Source organism: Anomaloglossus baeobatrachus, chromosome 1 (assembly GCF_048569485.1).
Source record: "Anomaloglossus baeobatrachus isolate aAnoBae1 chromosome 1, aAnoBae1.hap1, whole genome shotgun sequence".
NCBI lineage: Eukaryota > Metazoa > Chordata > Amphibia > Anura > Aromobatidae > Anomaloglossus > Anomaloglossus baeobatrachus.
Window position 1 is genome coordinate 203,987,289 of NC_134353.1, and position 15,758 is coordinate 204,003,046.

The window sequence follows — 15,758 nt, forward strand, 5'->3', positions numbered from 1 at the left end:
AGATTTAACTATGGAGGCAACTTGTAGAATTTATCAGACATCTGGCTACATTGTGACAGGTAACATACTCCTCATTGTGTCTATACTAACCTACCTTACTGAATTACTTGATAATGTGCTCTATATTTGCAGGTTGTCGCTTGTCTACCCTGGAAGAAGACAGCAAATTTCACACAAGGTATGTGACACTTTCATCATGCTGCCACTAGGTGGCTCTAACAGACACAGGAAATCAGATATCAAGTAATTACCTTACTATATATCAGCCAGCATAAAGTGTGATTAGGACAAAACACTGTTTACAGGAGGAAGGGACCATATTCTAAGACTATTCTGGTAAACACTTAGATTGTGGACACTATAGAGAAACTTGTCGTAGGTCATGTCAATAACTAAATCATCTTTTTCAGAAATAAGAATTAAAAAATACATATAAAATCTGTAGTTGTTATTTTTCCTGACATTTAAGGTTCGTTCATGTCTATAGATGTAAGAAAAAAAGAATGGCACACGGAGCATGCTAGTGCCAGCCATTGTTTTACAGATACATTACCATTCTGTAGCACAGAACACTGTAATGGTCCTGTAATTGATTGTAGAATAATAGTTGCTGAGAAAATAAACAACGCATTGCATATGGAAGGTATACACGTCATACGGATGCTAGGCGAGAGAAAGCCGCAAACTCACATACCGTAGCACTCGGATGACATATGGAATAGCAAACAGAGTTCACTGCTCCAAATTCTCTGGATGAAATTGAACAGATTTTTTCATATGCTGAGTGAGGGAACTCTAAAAGGGGTCATCCCCAGGACTTTGCAAAATAAAAAAAAAAGGGCCTAAACACTAACAGGCTGATAGTTGCTATCTACTTGCCTGTTGTGCCCGGTGGCTTTCTACACTAGCACCGAGAGGTCACAGACAGCTCCCTGTGTTCCCCAGCACTGCCAGTCGTTCCAGGGTCCCCCAGTATGTGTATGACACTAGTGCTTCAGGTTCGCAGCATCCCCAGTATGTGTATGTCCCCCAATGGCCCCAGCAATGTGTATGCCCCCCCCCCGTAATGTAATATGTATGTATGTATGTCTCCCTAGTAACGTGTATGTGTGCCGCCCCCACGCCTGTAGCAGCCGGGCTGCTCGGATCCGGACCCGCTGTGTGGCTCGAGGGATCCCCCGGACCCGGGGGTCACGCGGACACGCCAAATGAAAAGGGGGACGTAGTTGTACGGGCTTGGCCGTATTCAGTTCGTGACGTCACCCACAGTGTGTGGTGAAGTGGGACACCACCACTGCTGTTGTGGGACACCTGGGGGAGATGTAGTGGCAACTGGATGTTAACCCCTCCGTGGGTAGGGATGGTTGCCCCGGGACCCAGTGTCTCTGTGCAGGGTATGGCGATAGCAAGGGATTGCGCGCCCGGACGTAGCAGGTGATGTTTGGTTACTCACAATTAAATGAATCACACGAGTCTTTTGGTAAACCAAGGTGCTGGTGGCCGGCCGCCGCGGCCGGTTGTACTCTGGTTCCCCACCTGGTCTGGTGGTCGCCGTCTTTTCCGCTGCACTAGTTCTGTTGTTTGTTTAGACTTCCTTCCCGGTATGGAACACGGGAGTCCGCTCCCGGCTTTTTGTGTACCTGATGAGCCGTGCCCACTGACGCTGACCCGAGGGATCTATGGGCCCTGGCGGTTGCCCTATCCCTCTCTGTGGGTGGTTGTCTGCTTTTGGGACTTTGACGGCAGGATTATAGGTCCTGTCCCAAACAATCGGTTGCTTAGCTAGGCCGTTGGTTCCGGTCCTGGCTTCAGGGTCCGAGTGCCCCCTCTGTGCATGGTTTCAAGGTCGAGTGTCTGGTGTCGGGACCGGCGGGCTCCAACCCTGTCGCGGTCCACCTCGGATCTCCGGCTGCCATCTTGCAGTCGCCTGCCGACGGAGACCACCGTCTGACACCTAGCCAAGGTACCAGGGCTCTGACCCTGGTACCTGTCAACTCGAGCTTCACCTCCGCTGGAGCTACACCTAGCCCCAGCCTCCACTCCTCTCAACTTAAACTCTAGACTTCATCTGCTTGTTTTCCCGCCCCAGGCTGTCTAGACCCCTAGGTGGGCGTTCCCTAACCGCCTGGCCCCGCCCACTGGTGTGCCTGTCTTGCCCTGAGGGGGATGACTAGGGTTTCAGGTCGGCTGTATGTAACCCTGTGAGGGAAGGTGTTATACGGCAGCCTAATCTGTGACTACCTGGTTTTGCCAGGGCGTCACATTCCCCCTTGGTTTAATACAGACCGTCCGCGGGCTGTCCGACCACCAACATTTATTTAACTGGAACTAAAAAGTAGAAAAATAGGAACAGTTTACAAGTATATTAACATTAATACATTGGTTTTTCTTCCCTTACGGGAGGCACATTGCTTAAATGTTTCACATTTAAACTGGGACGGGACGGACCGGGTCATTCTCAACGCACCCCCACCCAAAACAACCTGCCCCCTGGTGCCACCGCTAAGCACTAGTGTGCACCCCTTGCCCAAGTCCAGGACAGGTCCCGGTGTTGCCCTCACGGGTCGGGTAAAAAATTCCTTACTCGGCAGTCTTTTGTCATGGGCCCCAAGTCCGGGACCCCTGGCCTGGAGGGTAGTCACCGGTCTCAATGGTGACTGGGCCTCGGCCTACTCTACCGCAGGCCCTTCCTCCAATCAGCCTCTCCAGAGACTGCAGCAGGGTGAGAAGGGTGGTCAGGGACTATTTACAAGACCCAATAGTTCTTGGGTTGGCTTTCCATTCCAAAGCCGTGGTCCATTTTTAAAACTGTAAAAACTTTTTAAACGGTGAACGGTCCCAACGGGGACTTGTATAACTGGGGTAGCCGGGGTTCCGCTACCTTAACTTCTTAATCAGGTGAAGATGGCGGAGAGGGGTGGGTGTGCAGCTGGGCACCCATCTTCACCCACTTCCTCACGTCGAGGGTGAACCACCCCCTCTCTCCACAGTGCCGGGTGTACAAGACCATTTCTCCGGGCTCCAGGTCTTGGTCTGGGAGGCCAACAGGCAGATGAGGGGCCACATCCCTTCGGGATACAAAGATCTCGGCCTTCAGGCCCGGCTCATATATGAAGCCCCAATCTCTCTGGGCATTGAAGTGCCGGACCTGCCCTTGATATGTTGGGCCCCGCACCCGGAAGGTGGCGTTCCGGAGGTGGTCTTTCTCGGTGTATGTTTGGGACAGTACCTCCACCTTTCTCTTTTCCCGGGCCGCGATCTCCTTCTTCAGCTGGCGCCGCTGCCGCTCCCAATACGGGGCACCGGTTTCGTACTCCGTTTCCACCTGCGCGGGGTCCGTGCCAGGCCGGACACCCTCCGTGCCGGCTGTGACCGGCACCACTGGCAATGGAGGGCTCCGCTGTGTCGTGGCTCGCTCTGCTTCCCTGCAGGTGCATCCCGGGTGCGCCTCAGCTGGGACCGGGAACTGGGGAGCTGTCGGCGTCTTCTGCTGACTTCCGGTCAGGCGCCGCCTCTGTTGCGGCTGGGCAGACTGCCGGGGCCGTTGTCATTGAGTGCGCTGCCTTCTCCGGGACCGGGAGTGATGTCGTCGGGGGTTCGGCCTGGCCCGGGACCGGAGGGGATGTCTTCCAGGTCTCAGTCTGGCTTGGAGCTGGTGCCGGAGCGGTGGCGTGCTCGCGGCCTGAGGATTCCGATGGTGGGTCCTCACAGGCAGATGGGATAGGTACCGCTGCCGTTGCTTGTGGCAGTGGACCGAGCGGGGTGTCGGCTACAAGTACGGGCAGCGAGGGAGACGGCGTGGCGGATGGTGGCAGTCCGGGCCCCTTGGCCTGGTGGGCCGGTCCCGGTGGGACACAGGGGAGTGGGTCGCTTACCTGCTCCTCCGAGGTCTCCTCCACTTTGCGGGCCCGGCGGCTGCAGCCAGCTCCGCCTTCTCAGCCATCCATCACTTTAGCAGGAAATTGGCCTGAGCCTGGATTCTGCGGCACATTTGGTTTGACAGACTGTTCAGCCATCTTTCTCCGTCGGTGTCCAGGAACAAAAGGGTAGCAGAGTCCTGGCGTCTCTGCCCTTTATCTGCTCGGGTCACATGCTGCAGACTCTTCGCCCGCCCCCCTTGGTCTTTTGCAAGCACTCTCTTGAGCGGCAGGTTAGTTTTGTTTTCGGCCTCAGGGTGTTGTTTCCTTCCAGCCTCGTTCCCAGGGGGCGGGCTTCAACTTCGCGCCCTTTGTTGGGGGAGAAGACGCTGGGCTGTAGTTTTTCGCGCCCAAAAATGGCAGCAAAATGGCGACTTCTGGAAATTTTTCAACGGATCACCGCTGACTGTCCAAATTAAGGCGCACTTCCACCAGGTAGGTGGATGGGTTACAATCCTGTTCGTGACGCCTTTTTATGGGGTGTGCCGCTCCCACGCCTGTGGCAGCCGGGCTGCTCTGATCCGGACCCGCTGTGTCGTTCGAGGGATCCTCCGGACCCGTGGGTCACGCGGACACGTCAAATAAAAAGGGGGACGTAGTTGTACGGGCTTGGCCGTATTCAGTTCGTGATGCCACCCACGGTGTGTGGTGAAGTGGGACACCACCGCTGCTGTTGTGGGACACCTGGGGGAGATGTAGTGGCAGCTTGATGTTAACCCCTCCGTGGGTAGGGATGGTTGCCCCGGGACCCAGTGTCTCTGTGCAGGGTAAAGCGATAGCAAGGGATTGCGCGCCCGGACGTACCAGGGGATGTTTGGTTACTCACAATTAAATGAATCACATGAGTCTTTTGGTAAACCAAGGTGCTGGTGGCTGGTCGCCGCGGCCAGTTGTACTCTGGTCCCCCACCCGGGCTGGTGGTCGCCGTCCTTTCCTCTGCACTAGTTCTGTTGTTTGTTTAGACTTCCCGGTATAGAACACGGGAGTCCGCTCCTGGCTTTTTGTGTACCTGAGGAGCCGTGCCCGCTGACACAAACCCGTGGGATCTATGGGCCCTGGCGGTTGCCCTATCCCTCTCTGTGGGTGGTTGTCTGCTTTTGGGACTTTGGTTGGGACAGGACCTATAATCCTGCGCTCAATCGGTTGATTAGCTAAGCCGTTGGTTCCGGTCCTGGCTTCAGGGTCCGAGTACCCCCTCTGTGCATGGTTTCTGGGTCGGGTCTCTGGTGTCTGTACCAGCAGGCTCAAACCCTGTCCCGCTCCACCTCGGATCTCTGGCTGACGTCTTCCCGTCGCCTGCCGATGGAGACCACTCTGCCACCTAGCCAAGGTACCAGGGCTCTGACCCTGGTACCTGTCAACTCGAGCTTCACCTACGCTGGAGCCCCAGCCTCCACTCCTCTCAACTTGAACTCTAGACTTCATCTGCTTGTTTTACCGCCCCGGGCTGTCTAGACCCCTAGGTGGGCGTTCCCTAACCACCTGGTCCTGCCCACTGGTGTGCCTGTCTTGCCCTGAGGGAGGTGACTAGGGTTTCAGGTCAGCTGTATGTAACCCTGTGAGGGAAGGTGTTATGCGGGGGCCTAATGTGGGCCTACCTGGTTTTGCCAGGGTGTCACATATATCCTTCTAGTAATGTGTATGTCCCTCTATTAACATGTAAGTCCATCTAGTAATGTGTATGTCCCCGCAGTAACGTGTATGTCCCTGCAGTAATGTGTATGTAGCCCAATAATGTGTATGTTCTCTAGTAATATGTATATCCCTCAGTAATATGTATGCACCCCAGTAAAGTGTATGTCCCTCCTGTAATGTCCTCTGTGATATATCAGCCCCCAGTCTTTCCAGTGATACCGTATATATATACTGTAGATGCCATGTCTCCTGTGATGTATATACAACATTCTCAGTGTGCACTATGCGGCCTTGCCTGCTAGCAGTGACTCTGCTGGACTAGCACACAAACAGAATTAAAGGTGTACTGCTGTGCCAGCCCATCCAGGTCACTGCAAGCAGACAAGGCCGTACAGTGCTGTCATGTCTGTTAATGATGGCCATCAAGCAGCATGGCGTGCACAGGCACATACCCGAGAGGAGCTGGATGGGAAAAAAGGTGAGTGAGATTTGTTGCCAGCTTCTCCATTTTAAAAATATCTGTAATGTGTCTGTGTGTGCATGTATGATGCGTGTCTTTGTATGTCAGTGTATATGAATGTGTATATATTTATGTCTGTCTGTTATGTCTGTTGAAAGGTATTTTTTGTGAATTTGTCTTCAAATATGTATATGTATATATGCCTGTTTGTGTATGCGTCTGTGTATGTGCGTATCTGCGTGTGCATGGGGCCCACTGAGACGGTTTCATCTGAGGCCCATGAAAACCTGGAGCCGGGTCCTGTCCCACAGCCCCCATACACCGAGTGATCGCCAATCTCCAAAACACTGATTAATGACACACAGTTACGCAACATAATATGATGGCCCCCACAACACCCCCAATACAATATGATCCCTCACAGCCCCAAAACACAATTTTATTCCCACAGGCCCTAAACCCCCACAGTTTCCCAAACACAGAATGATGACCCCACAGTATGATTACTCACAATTCCCTAACACTTTATAATGGCTCCCACATGGTATCATCCCCCATAGGTCTAAACACATGATGACCCCCAAATAAATGACAAAAAAAAACCAAACACTTCTTACCTCGCCCCTGTTCCTCCAGTGCTCTGCTCCAGTCTTTTCTCTGCACAATGATGCTCCACAGCAGGCACGATCTAATGACATCATCTTGCCTGCTGTGCTGAGCTACTCCGTTCCACAGACTGAATGGTGAAGGATGGAGCCACAACTCCATTCAATGTTATCTGCATATTGACGATGCAGATACTGGTGAAATCGGAATTGAGGGGGTAGGGTGACTGTGGCGTAGTTTGCCCAGGTCTGCCTTAGGGGTACTTTGCACGCTGCGACATCGCAAGCCGATGCTGCAATGCCGAGCGCGATAGTCCCCGCCCCCGTCGCAGCTGCGATATCATTGTGATAGCTGCTGTAGCGAATATTATCGCTACGGCAGCTTGACATTCACTCACCTGCCGTGCGACGTCGCTCTGGCTGGCGAACCGCCTCCTTATTAAGGGGGCGGGTCGTGTGGCGTCACTGCGACATCACATGGCAGGCAGCCAATAGGAGCGGAGGGGCGGAGATGAGCGGGATGTAAACATCCCGCCCACCTCCTTCCTTAGGCATAGCCGACGGGAGCCGCGGTGACGCAGGTAGGAGATGTTCCTCGCTCCTGCGACTTCACACACAGCGATGTGTGCTGCCGCAGGAGCGAGGAACAACATCGGACCGTCGCGTCAGCGTAATTATGGAATTCGCCGACGCTACACCGATGATACGATTACGACGATTTTGCACTCGTTAATCGTATCATCTAGGATTTACACACTATGATGTCGAGAGCGACGCAGGAAGTGAGTCACTTTCAACATGACCCCACTGACATCGCACATGCGATGTCGTAGTGTGCAAAGCCCGCCTTAGTATGATATCTGTCAACCAGATATTCATTCCTGGAATTGATCACTGTTCCACCCCACCTTACCATACATTTTATCCACCATTCCTAATTACAATGTACACAATTTTTCCCATTGGAATTCACCTAAAACACTTACCTGTCATCTAACTATGCATCTCAACTTGTTCCTCCATTTCACTTTTATGTGTTTGATTTGTGAGTAGTGATGGGTAGACTCGCAGATAACCAGAACCGGCGGACCTAACTGAATTTAAAAAAAATCTGGTTCCGGGCGCGCATGCGCACACATCAACTGCTGGAACTTAAAGAGAAAGACCCTGTACATCAGGATAAGAACGACAGAACACATAATCATGTCACAATAATAGCAGTAATTCATAGTAATAGTCCACGCAGTGGGATCCAATGAATGGTAAATCAAGGAAAATTCCTTTCTTAGCAGTCAGGCTGTAAGATGTGTCCAGGCAATCAACATGCTAAGGCAAGGGACCAAAACAGGAGAAAAGGGACTGTAAACAAAAAGCAGCAGCATAAAAATACAGCAAAACAAGAAAAGGTGACACAAAAAAGTCACATAATTTAAAAACATTAAAAGTGTCAATGTAAAAATTTAGATAAAACCCTCATCAAAATGAAAGATGCGGGGAAAAGAAGGGGGGAGGGGAGGGAGAGGAGCTACAGGAAGGGGGCAAAGCTCAGGGACTCGTTCAGACCAGACGGAAACATGGTCCCCAGTATAGTAATCCATTTCGTTTCCCTCTGGGCCAGAAGTTTCTTAATGTTTCCCCCTCTAATGCCACCATGGACAACATCTATTCCCATGACTCGAAGTGATTTAGCATTACACCCGTGATGACTCCTAAAGTGTCGTGGGAGCGTTTTACGAGTTAATACATCAGTCACTGTCCTGGCCGCGCTAATGTCTCTCACATGTTCGCGCACTCTAATCCGCAGTTCCCTAGATGTCAGACCAATATAGATCTTAGGGAAACTGCATGTGGCATAATAAAGGACATTAGAGGTAGCGCATGAAATATAAGATCTAATATCGAACTTCCGACTGCCATCAGCAGTTTAGAAAACTTTACTGCGAGAGACATTAGTGCAGGCAACACAGTGACTGCATTGTAGCCCTTTTTGATGGTACGGCGGCTATACCCCCTAGCAACCAGCCTGGAAGTTAAATCAGTGGCCCAGGGCTACAATCGGGCAAGGAACACAGAGAGACGAGAGCTCCTGCAACTGTCTGGCAGGGTGGATACGGGGCCCGGAGAGGCTCGATTCATCTCTACATACAACCACACTTGGCACAACATGCGGTCCATTCTGGGTAAATATTGGCCCATCTTAAAATCTGATCCCACCTAGAAGGATCTCCTCCCTAATCATCCCCTCATGACTGCACGATGGTCTAAAAATCTCAGAGACTACCTGGTACACAGCCACTACACACCCGTGATGTCTCATCCTTTTGGCCTTACCATTTACCAACCCTACACGCGGTTGTTTTCACTGCAGTCACTGTGTTGCCTGCACTAATGTCTCTCGCAGTAAAGTTTTCTTCACTGCTGATGGCAGTCGGAAGTTCGATATTAGATCTTATATTTCATGCGCTAGCTCTAATATCATTTATTATGCCACATGCAGTTGCCCTAAGATCTATATCGGTCTGACATCTAGGGAACTGCGGATTAGAGTGCGTGAGCATGTGAGAGACATTAGCGCGGCCAGGACAGTGACTGATGTATTAACTCTTAAAACTCTCCCACAACAGTTTAGGAGTCATCACGGGTGTAATGCTAAATCACTACGAGCCATGGGGATAGATGTTGTCCATGGTGGCAATAGAGGGGGAAACATTAAAAAACTTCTAGCCCAGAGGGAAACCAAATGGATTACTATACTGGGGACCATGGTTCTGTCTGGTCTGAACGAGTCCCTGAGCTTTGCCCCTTTCCTGTAGCTCCTCTCCCTCCCCTCCCCCCCTTCTTTTCCCCGCATCTTTCATGTTGATGTGGGGTTTATCTAATTTTTACATTCACACTATTTAATAATGTTTTTAAATTATGTGACTTTTTGTGTCACTTTTTCTTGTTTTGCTGTATTTTTATGCTGCTGCTTTTTGTTCACAGTCCCTTTTCTCCTGTTTTGGTCCCTTGCCTTAGCATGTTGATTGCCTGGACACATCTTACAGCCTGACTGCTAAGAAAGGAATTTTCCTTGATTTACCGTTCATTGGATCCCACTGCGTGGACTATTACTATGAATTACCGCTATTATTGTGACATGATTATGTGTTCTGTCGTTCTTATCCTGATGTACGTTATCTTTCCCTTTAAGTTTCAGCAGTTGATGTGTGCGCATGCGCGCCCTGCGTCCTTTCCCGGCGTGCTCGGCGGCGTCTTCTGGGCGGTGTTGTGTACGTATGGGGGTGGCTTCTTGGACGCGTCATATCGCCCCACCGTGCACTCCTCTGCTAGATGCTGCTTGCGCCCGCTGTCAGGGACGGGCGCCGTCCGCGCATGCGCTGTCTAAAACACCACTGACTGGCTTTTTCTGACCATGTGATACACCACATGGTGAGTTTCAAAGACCCTACAACAGAGGAGTGTTCACCCCTCCCTGGTCTGATGAAGCATTAAGATAGACAACACGTGAAACGCGCGTTACCTTTTCTCTCCCCCTGGGGGGGACTCCAGGTCTTTTTGTCTAGGCACTATTGGTACTTTACTAGTGGGTGACACTTCACACCCCCATCTATCTTGGTATGTAGCATTGCTTGTGAGCTGGTGATAACCTCTTGTGCTACATAGGCACTCTCACCACTGTATCTGTGATTCTTTATATGGCTGCTACCAGTGTATTTGTATGTGCCAATATCCTCTTTGTCTCTCTGTATTCTTATTTATTGCATTTTTTGAACCTTGATGGAATAAAATTTTCACTATTTTTGCATATTATCCACTTTTTGTTCTCCTGTTTTTAATATCTTATCTAGTGGATTGCATTCATTACATGGGTTTCCCTACAGGATTTCCCACAAGTATGATTAGTGGTTGTATTCACTGTTTACTAGCCATATAGTGATCGCTTACCTGCTCATATGGATATTATTTTTGCTTATTTATGACAAGTGACAGATGCTCTTCAACTTCTGTTAAATAGCAAAATAAAGTAACAAGCTAGTAACTTTATTATCTGTATATAATACTGAGCAATATTATTTAGTTGTACTTTAACTTTAATGTCATCCTACATTTACCACATCAAAACTACTCCATCTGGAAATTCATTCTTTTTACCTAGTATATGTGTCCACTCACTGGCGGACAGACAGAAAAGAGCAACTGTGAAAAAAGGCAAATGTACATAATATACTGTATATTTCTAAATAAATATATAGCTAAAGATGCTTGTAACGCCGGTGTCCATGCATTCTCCCACCTCTTTTCCTGGGCAGAGACGCCAACATGCTTACTACCACCTGCCTGTTTATTTCCCTGCTACTTTTTCAGTCCCAACGCTCCAGGGCCTCCACATGTTGCACAGGTTCCCTTGCATCATTCCTAGGGTGCGAGTGCGCTCCCCAACTTTTAAAGGGCCAACGCTCGTGCTCAGAAATTGTTCCCCAACCTATGGCTAGAAGGCACTATGTATTTTATGCACCTTTCCCTGTTGGGAGGTGCCTGAACAACTAGGTTCCTGGTTAGTCTGATCCGGTCAGTACTTCAGTCTGCTGTCTGCCTGTTGTCTTAGCTCCTGAACCCATTGTGCCTCTCTGAGTTCCCAAACCTGTCCTACCTGTCTCCTGAAGTAGAACTTGTCCTGCCTGTCTCCTGAACAAGAACCTGTCTTGCTAGTCCGTTTCCAGTACCTGTATTCGTCCAGCCTGTCTCCAGTTCCTGAACTCGTCCTGCCTGTTCTTGCACCTGAACTCAATCTGCCTGTCTTCAGTAGCTGCCCGTCCAACTAGTCTCCTGAAAGTACTCCGTACTCTTAAGGCTGCTTTATACGGTACGACCGATTGTGCGATTTCACAATCGATCGTACCCGCCCCCGGCCTTTTTGCGTCACGGGCAAATCGCTGCCCGTGTCGCACAAAGTTAGTTACCCCCGTCACACATACTTACCTCTCGTGCGACCTCGCTGTGGGCGGCGAACGTCCACTTCCTGGAGTGGGAGGGACGTTCGGCGTCACAGCGACGTCACACGGCCGCCGGCCAATAGAAGCGGAGGGGCGGAGATGAGCGGGACGTAAACATCCCGCCCACCTCCTTCCTTCCACATAGAGCCGGTGGCGGCCGCGGGAGGCAGGTGAGCTTCTCATCGTTCCCGTGGTGTCACACGGAGCGGCGTGTGCTACCACGGAAACGATGGTCAACTAAATCAAACGATATTATGGAACCTAGCGAGCAGTACCCGACTCACGATTTGTGAGCGATACTGCGTCACTAGGAGGTGTCACACAGGCCGGCATCGCCAGCGATGCCGGATGTGCGTCACAAAAACCGTGACCCCGACGATCTATCGCACGATAGATTGTCTGGTGTAAAGCACCCTTTAGGCTATGTGCGCACGTGTGCGTAATTCATGCAGTTACGCTGCGCTTTGTAGCGCAGCGTAACTGCATGCGTCCTGCGTCCCCTGCACAGTCTATGGAGATTGTGCAGGGGCCGTGCGCACGTGGCGTTTTAGAGTGCAGCGCTTCGGCTTCTGCCGAAGCGCTGCGCTCTAAGAAGTGACATGTCACTTCTTCCGTGCGCTTTGCCGGCAGCCCCTGCACTGTCTATGGCAGGAGCTGCAGGCAGAGCGCATGGAATCGGCTTTTTTTTTTTTCACTACGGACATTTCTGCAGCGATTAAAAGCGCACATGTGCTCTTCAGATCGCTGCAGAAATTTCTGCAGTGACTGTACGCAACGTGCGCACATAGCCTTAGCCTCCACTATACACGCTCCGTCCTGCCAGCCTCCATACCTGCGTCCTTGAATTTTGGGTCAGATACTGCAGTACTAAAGACTGCTGTGGAGTGGTATCTGGTGTCTAAGGCCAGCCCAGTCCATCTTTATCATAAGGGACTCTGTTGAAAACCAGGTAGGAATTCAGTCACACCCCTCCAAGGTAAGCCTGGTCTATGGCAAAGTCGTTCTTCCTCCGCTAGCGTAACAATGCTATTGACATCACTGCTATTGACATCACAAGATGTTGGTGATAACCTGCCCAATAGAAACAGGCAAAGAAATCAAAGCACAGATGTCCATAAATTTAGTGATGTTTAATAATGAGAAATTATACAGGGAAGAAGTTTTGAAAATGCTTACTGAAATGTATTTAATACTTCATACAAAAGCCTTTGTTGGTGATGACCGCTTCATGACACCTCCTGCAAGGAGAAAATAGTCGCATGCATTGCTCAAGTGTGATTTTGGTCCATTCTTCCACACAAACATTTTTAAAATCCAGAAAGTTCTGTGGGCTTCTTCTATGAACTCTGAGCTTTAGTTCCTTCCATACATTTTCAGATCAGATGATTGGCTGGGCTATTCTAGCAGCTTTATTTTTTTCACTGAAAACAATTGAGTTTCCTTGGCTGTTTGTTTACAATCATTGTCTTGCTACAATAACCACTCTTGTTTCATCTTCATCATCCTGGCAGATGACAGTTTATTTTTATCAATAATGTCTCTGTATATTTGTCCATTCATCCTTTCTTCCTTTAATGACAGTGAAGTTTTCCAGTACTGTATGCTGAAAAACAGCCCCCCAACATGATGTTCCCACCTCCAAACTTCATTGCTGGTATGGTGTTTTTAGGATAGGGCCTTTTTTGCATCCAAACATGGTGTGTATTATGGCATTCAGAGAGTTCAATTTTGGTCTCATATGAACAGACTATATTCTCCCAGAATTTCACAGACTTATTTAAATATTGTCAAGCAAACTTTAAACTCATTTGAACATGCTTTTTGTTCAGCAATGGAGTCTTGCATGGTGAACCTGCATACTGGCCAAGGAGGTTGAATGTGTTAGTAATTGTTTTCTTTGAAACAAATGCACCTGTTGATTCCAGGTTTTTCTGTACCTCGCAACAGGTGGTTATCGACTTTTGGACAACTCTTCTCACAATTCTTTTCACTCCTCTGTCTAAAATCTTGCGGGGAGCACCTAGTCTTGGCCGGTTTTATGGTGAAATTATGCTCTTATCACTTCCAGTTTATGGTACCACCAGTACTCACTGGATCCTTTAATAGTTTAGAAAATTTTCTGTAACCAATGTCATTAGTATGTTTTGCAAAATTAGGCCCTGTGCGCACTAGGCGTTTTTACCCGCGGTTTTACCCGCGGTTTTGCTGCGGATATTTCTTGAGAAATGCTTGTGATCTTTCTGCAGACATTTCCCAACAAAACCTATAGAAAAAAAATAGCTGTGCGCAACTGCGCACACTGCGTTTTTTTCTCAAGAAAATTCTTTCTAAAGATTTTCTTGAGAAAATTTCTTGAGAAAATGTGCATGTCACTTCTTTTCCGCAGGTACCTGCGGTATATCCCCGGTATTTCACTCCATTCACTGTAATGTAATCGCGAAATACCGGGGGTATACCGCAGGTAGCAAATGATGTGCGGTATACCCCCGGTATAGCCGCGGTTTACCTGCGGTAATGCTCATCGCTGCCTGCGGTTTTGCAGGTAGTAATGTCATTATGACAGAAGAGGAAGTGGAGCAGAGTAAACACACAGATCACACTCCCTGGACGCCGCACAGAAGCACTTCCGTGTGACCTCCAGGTGCCCGTGCAGTCTGTGTCCCGCTCCGGCCCCGCGGCTGCCCGCCCTGCAGTGTGTCAGTGTCTGCCCGCAGTGTCAGCAGCTTGTCACCCTGCAGTGCGTGCAGCTGCGGGGATGCCGAGCGCTGCTGTCAAGAGGTGAGATGAGATCATTACCTGCTGTGACGATCTCCTGCCTCCTGACGTCACCGCCGTCACTGCCGTCTGTGCCCGCGGCCCGAGACTGTCACTAGCGGTGACGTCACGGGCTCTCGTGATACTGCTGAGAACGCGGCGGGCATAGAAGGCAGTGACAGCGCTGATGGCAGGACTGCAGGAGATCATCACAGCAGGTAATGATCTCATCTAACCTCCTGATGGCAGCGCTCGGCATCCCCTGCAGAGACCTGGGCTGACCTATTGATGTTAGCTCAAGTCACTGCATTGCTCTCCCAGCCAATAGGGAACATTCTGTTCTTCATTGACTGGGACAGTGACTATGGTATGGATCGGCATGTGACCCCCTTATTGGATTACACCGGACCCGGATTTGATTGTTCTGGTCAATAAATTGGTGAAAGAGGTAAAGTCATTTACTCACTGACCTGCTGCTGTGACAGGAGACACCATCTGGAGGCTGCCGATTCCCACTGGAGCTATTCCCTGAGTCTTGCACGGTGTTGCTGGATCTCCAGAGGCTGGAGAGTGTGGCGCAGCAGCCATCTTCCCACAGTCTGCATTTTCACAGTGAGCAGCAGAGCATGACTCCGGAGAGCAGTAAGGAGTGACAGAATTATGGCCAGAGGTGAAGACCTGGGAGTGGTGAGCACAGAGAGTTAATCCGTTAGCTGTGTAACTGGCAGTCAGAGAGCAGCACATTAAGGGGTCAGCGGCTGTGTAGGAGACTTTAACCCATAGAGTGCTGGAGGGTCTGGAGTGTGTGCCTTGAAACACAGGCCCTGCAGATTCTCCCTGACACATGAAAACAAATAAGTGGCACATATTGAAGTCCCCACGCTGCGCAGGCCTGCGTCATCCTGATAAATACACCCTGAGTGCTGTGCTGCCCTGGGACTCCCTTCATTCTTATTATCCACCATATAAGTGGCTGTTTTCTGGCTCTCTGGACGTGGTGAGGAAGTGGAGACAGACATATTACTAAATATACATTATAAAAGCACAGATTCAGGCCACGGGGGCACGATAAGAGAGGGGTGCAGAATCAGCAAATCCCCAGTGTATCAATATGAGAAAGCAGACGATCTGGAGAACCGCATGCGTCAAAACAATATACGAATCTTAGGACTCCCAGAGCGCTCGGAAGGTCAGCATCCGGAACAATTCCTGGAGGAGTGGCTGAAATCTAATCTCGGAGATGCGTTCTCCTCGACATTTGCGGTGGAGAGGGCGCACAGAGTTCCAATGAGGCCTCCTATTCCAGGCGCGCCACCACGTCCCTTTTTAGCAAGGATACTCAACTACAGAGATAGAGACACAGCACTCCGTCTGGCCCGACAGAAGAGCCCAC

At 50.0% G+C, this 15,758-nt stretch overlaps 1 protein-coding gene across 1 annotated transcript in view; it reads left to right on the top strand.

Annotated features, from left to right (window-relative positions):
- The window catches only part of TMEM154 (transmembrane protein 154), a 92,899-nt gene that overhangs the window by 57,138 nt on the left and 20,003 nt on the right, over positions 1–15,758 (top strand). Inside the window, exon 5 of the mRNA XM_075335548.1 lies at positions 133–178. Within this exon, the coding sequence (XP_075191663.1) occupies positions 133–178 (46 nt within the window). The remainder of the gene's footprint in view (positions 1–132; positions 179–15,758) is intronic.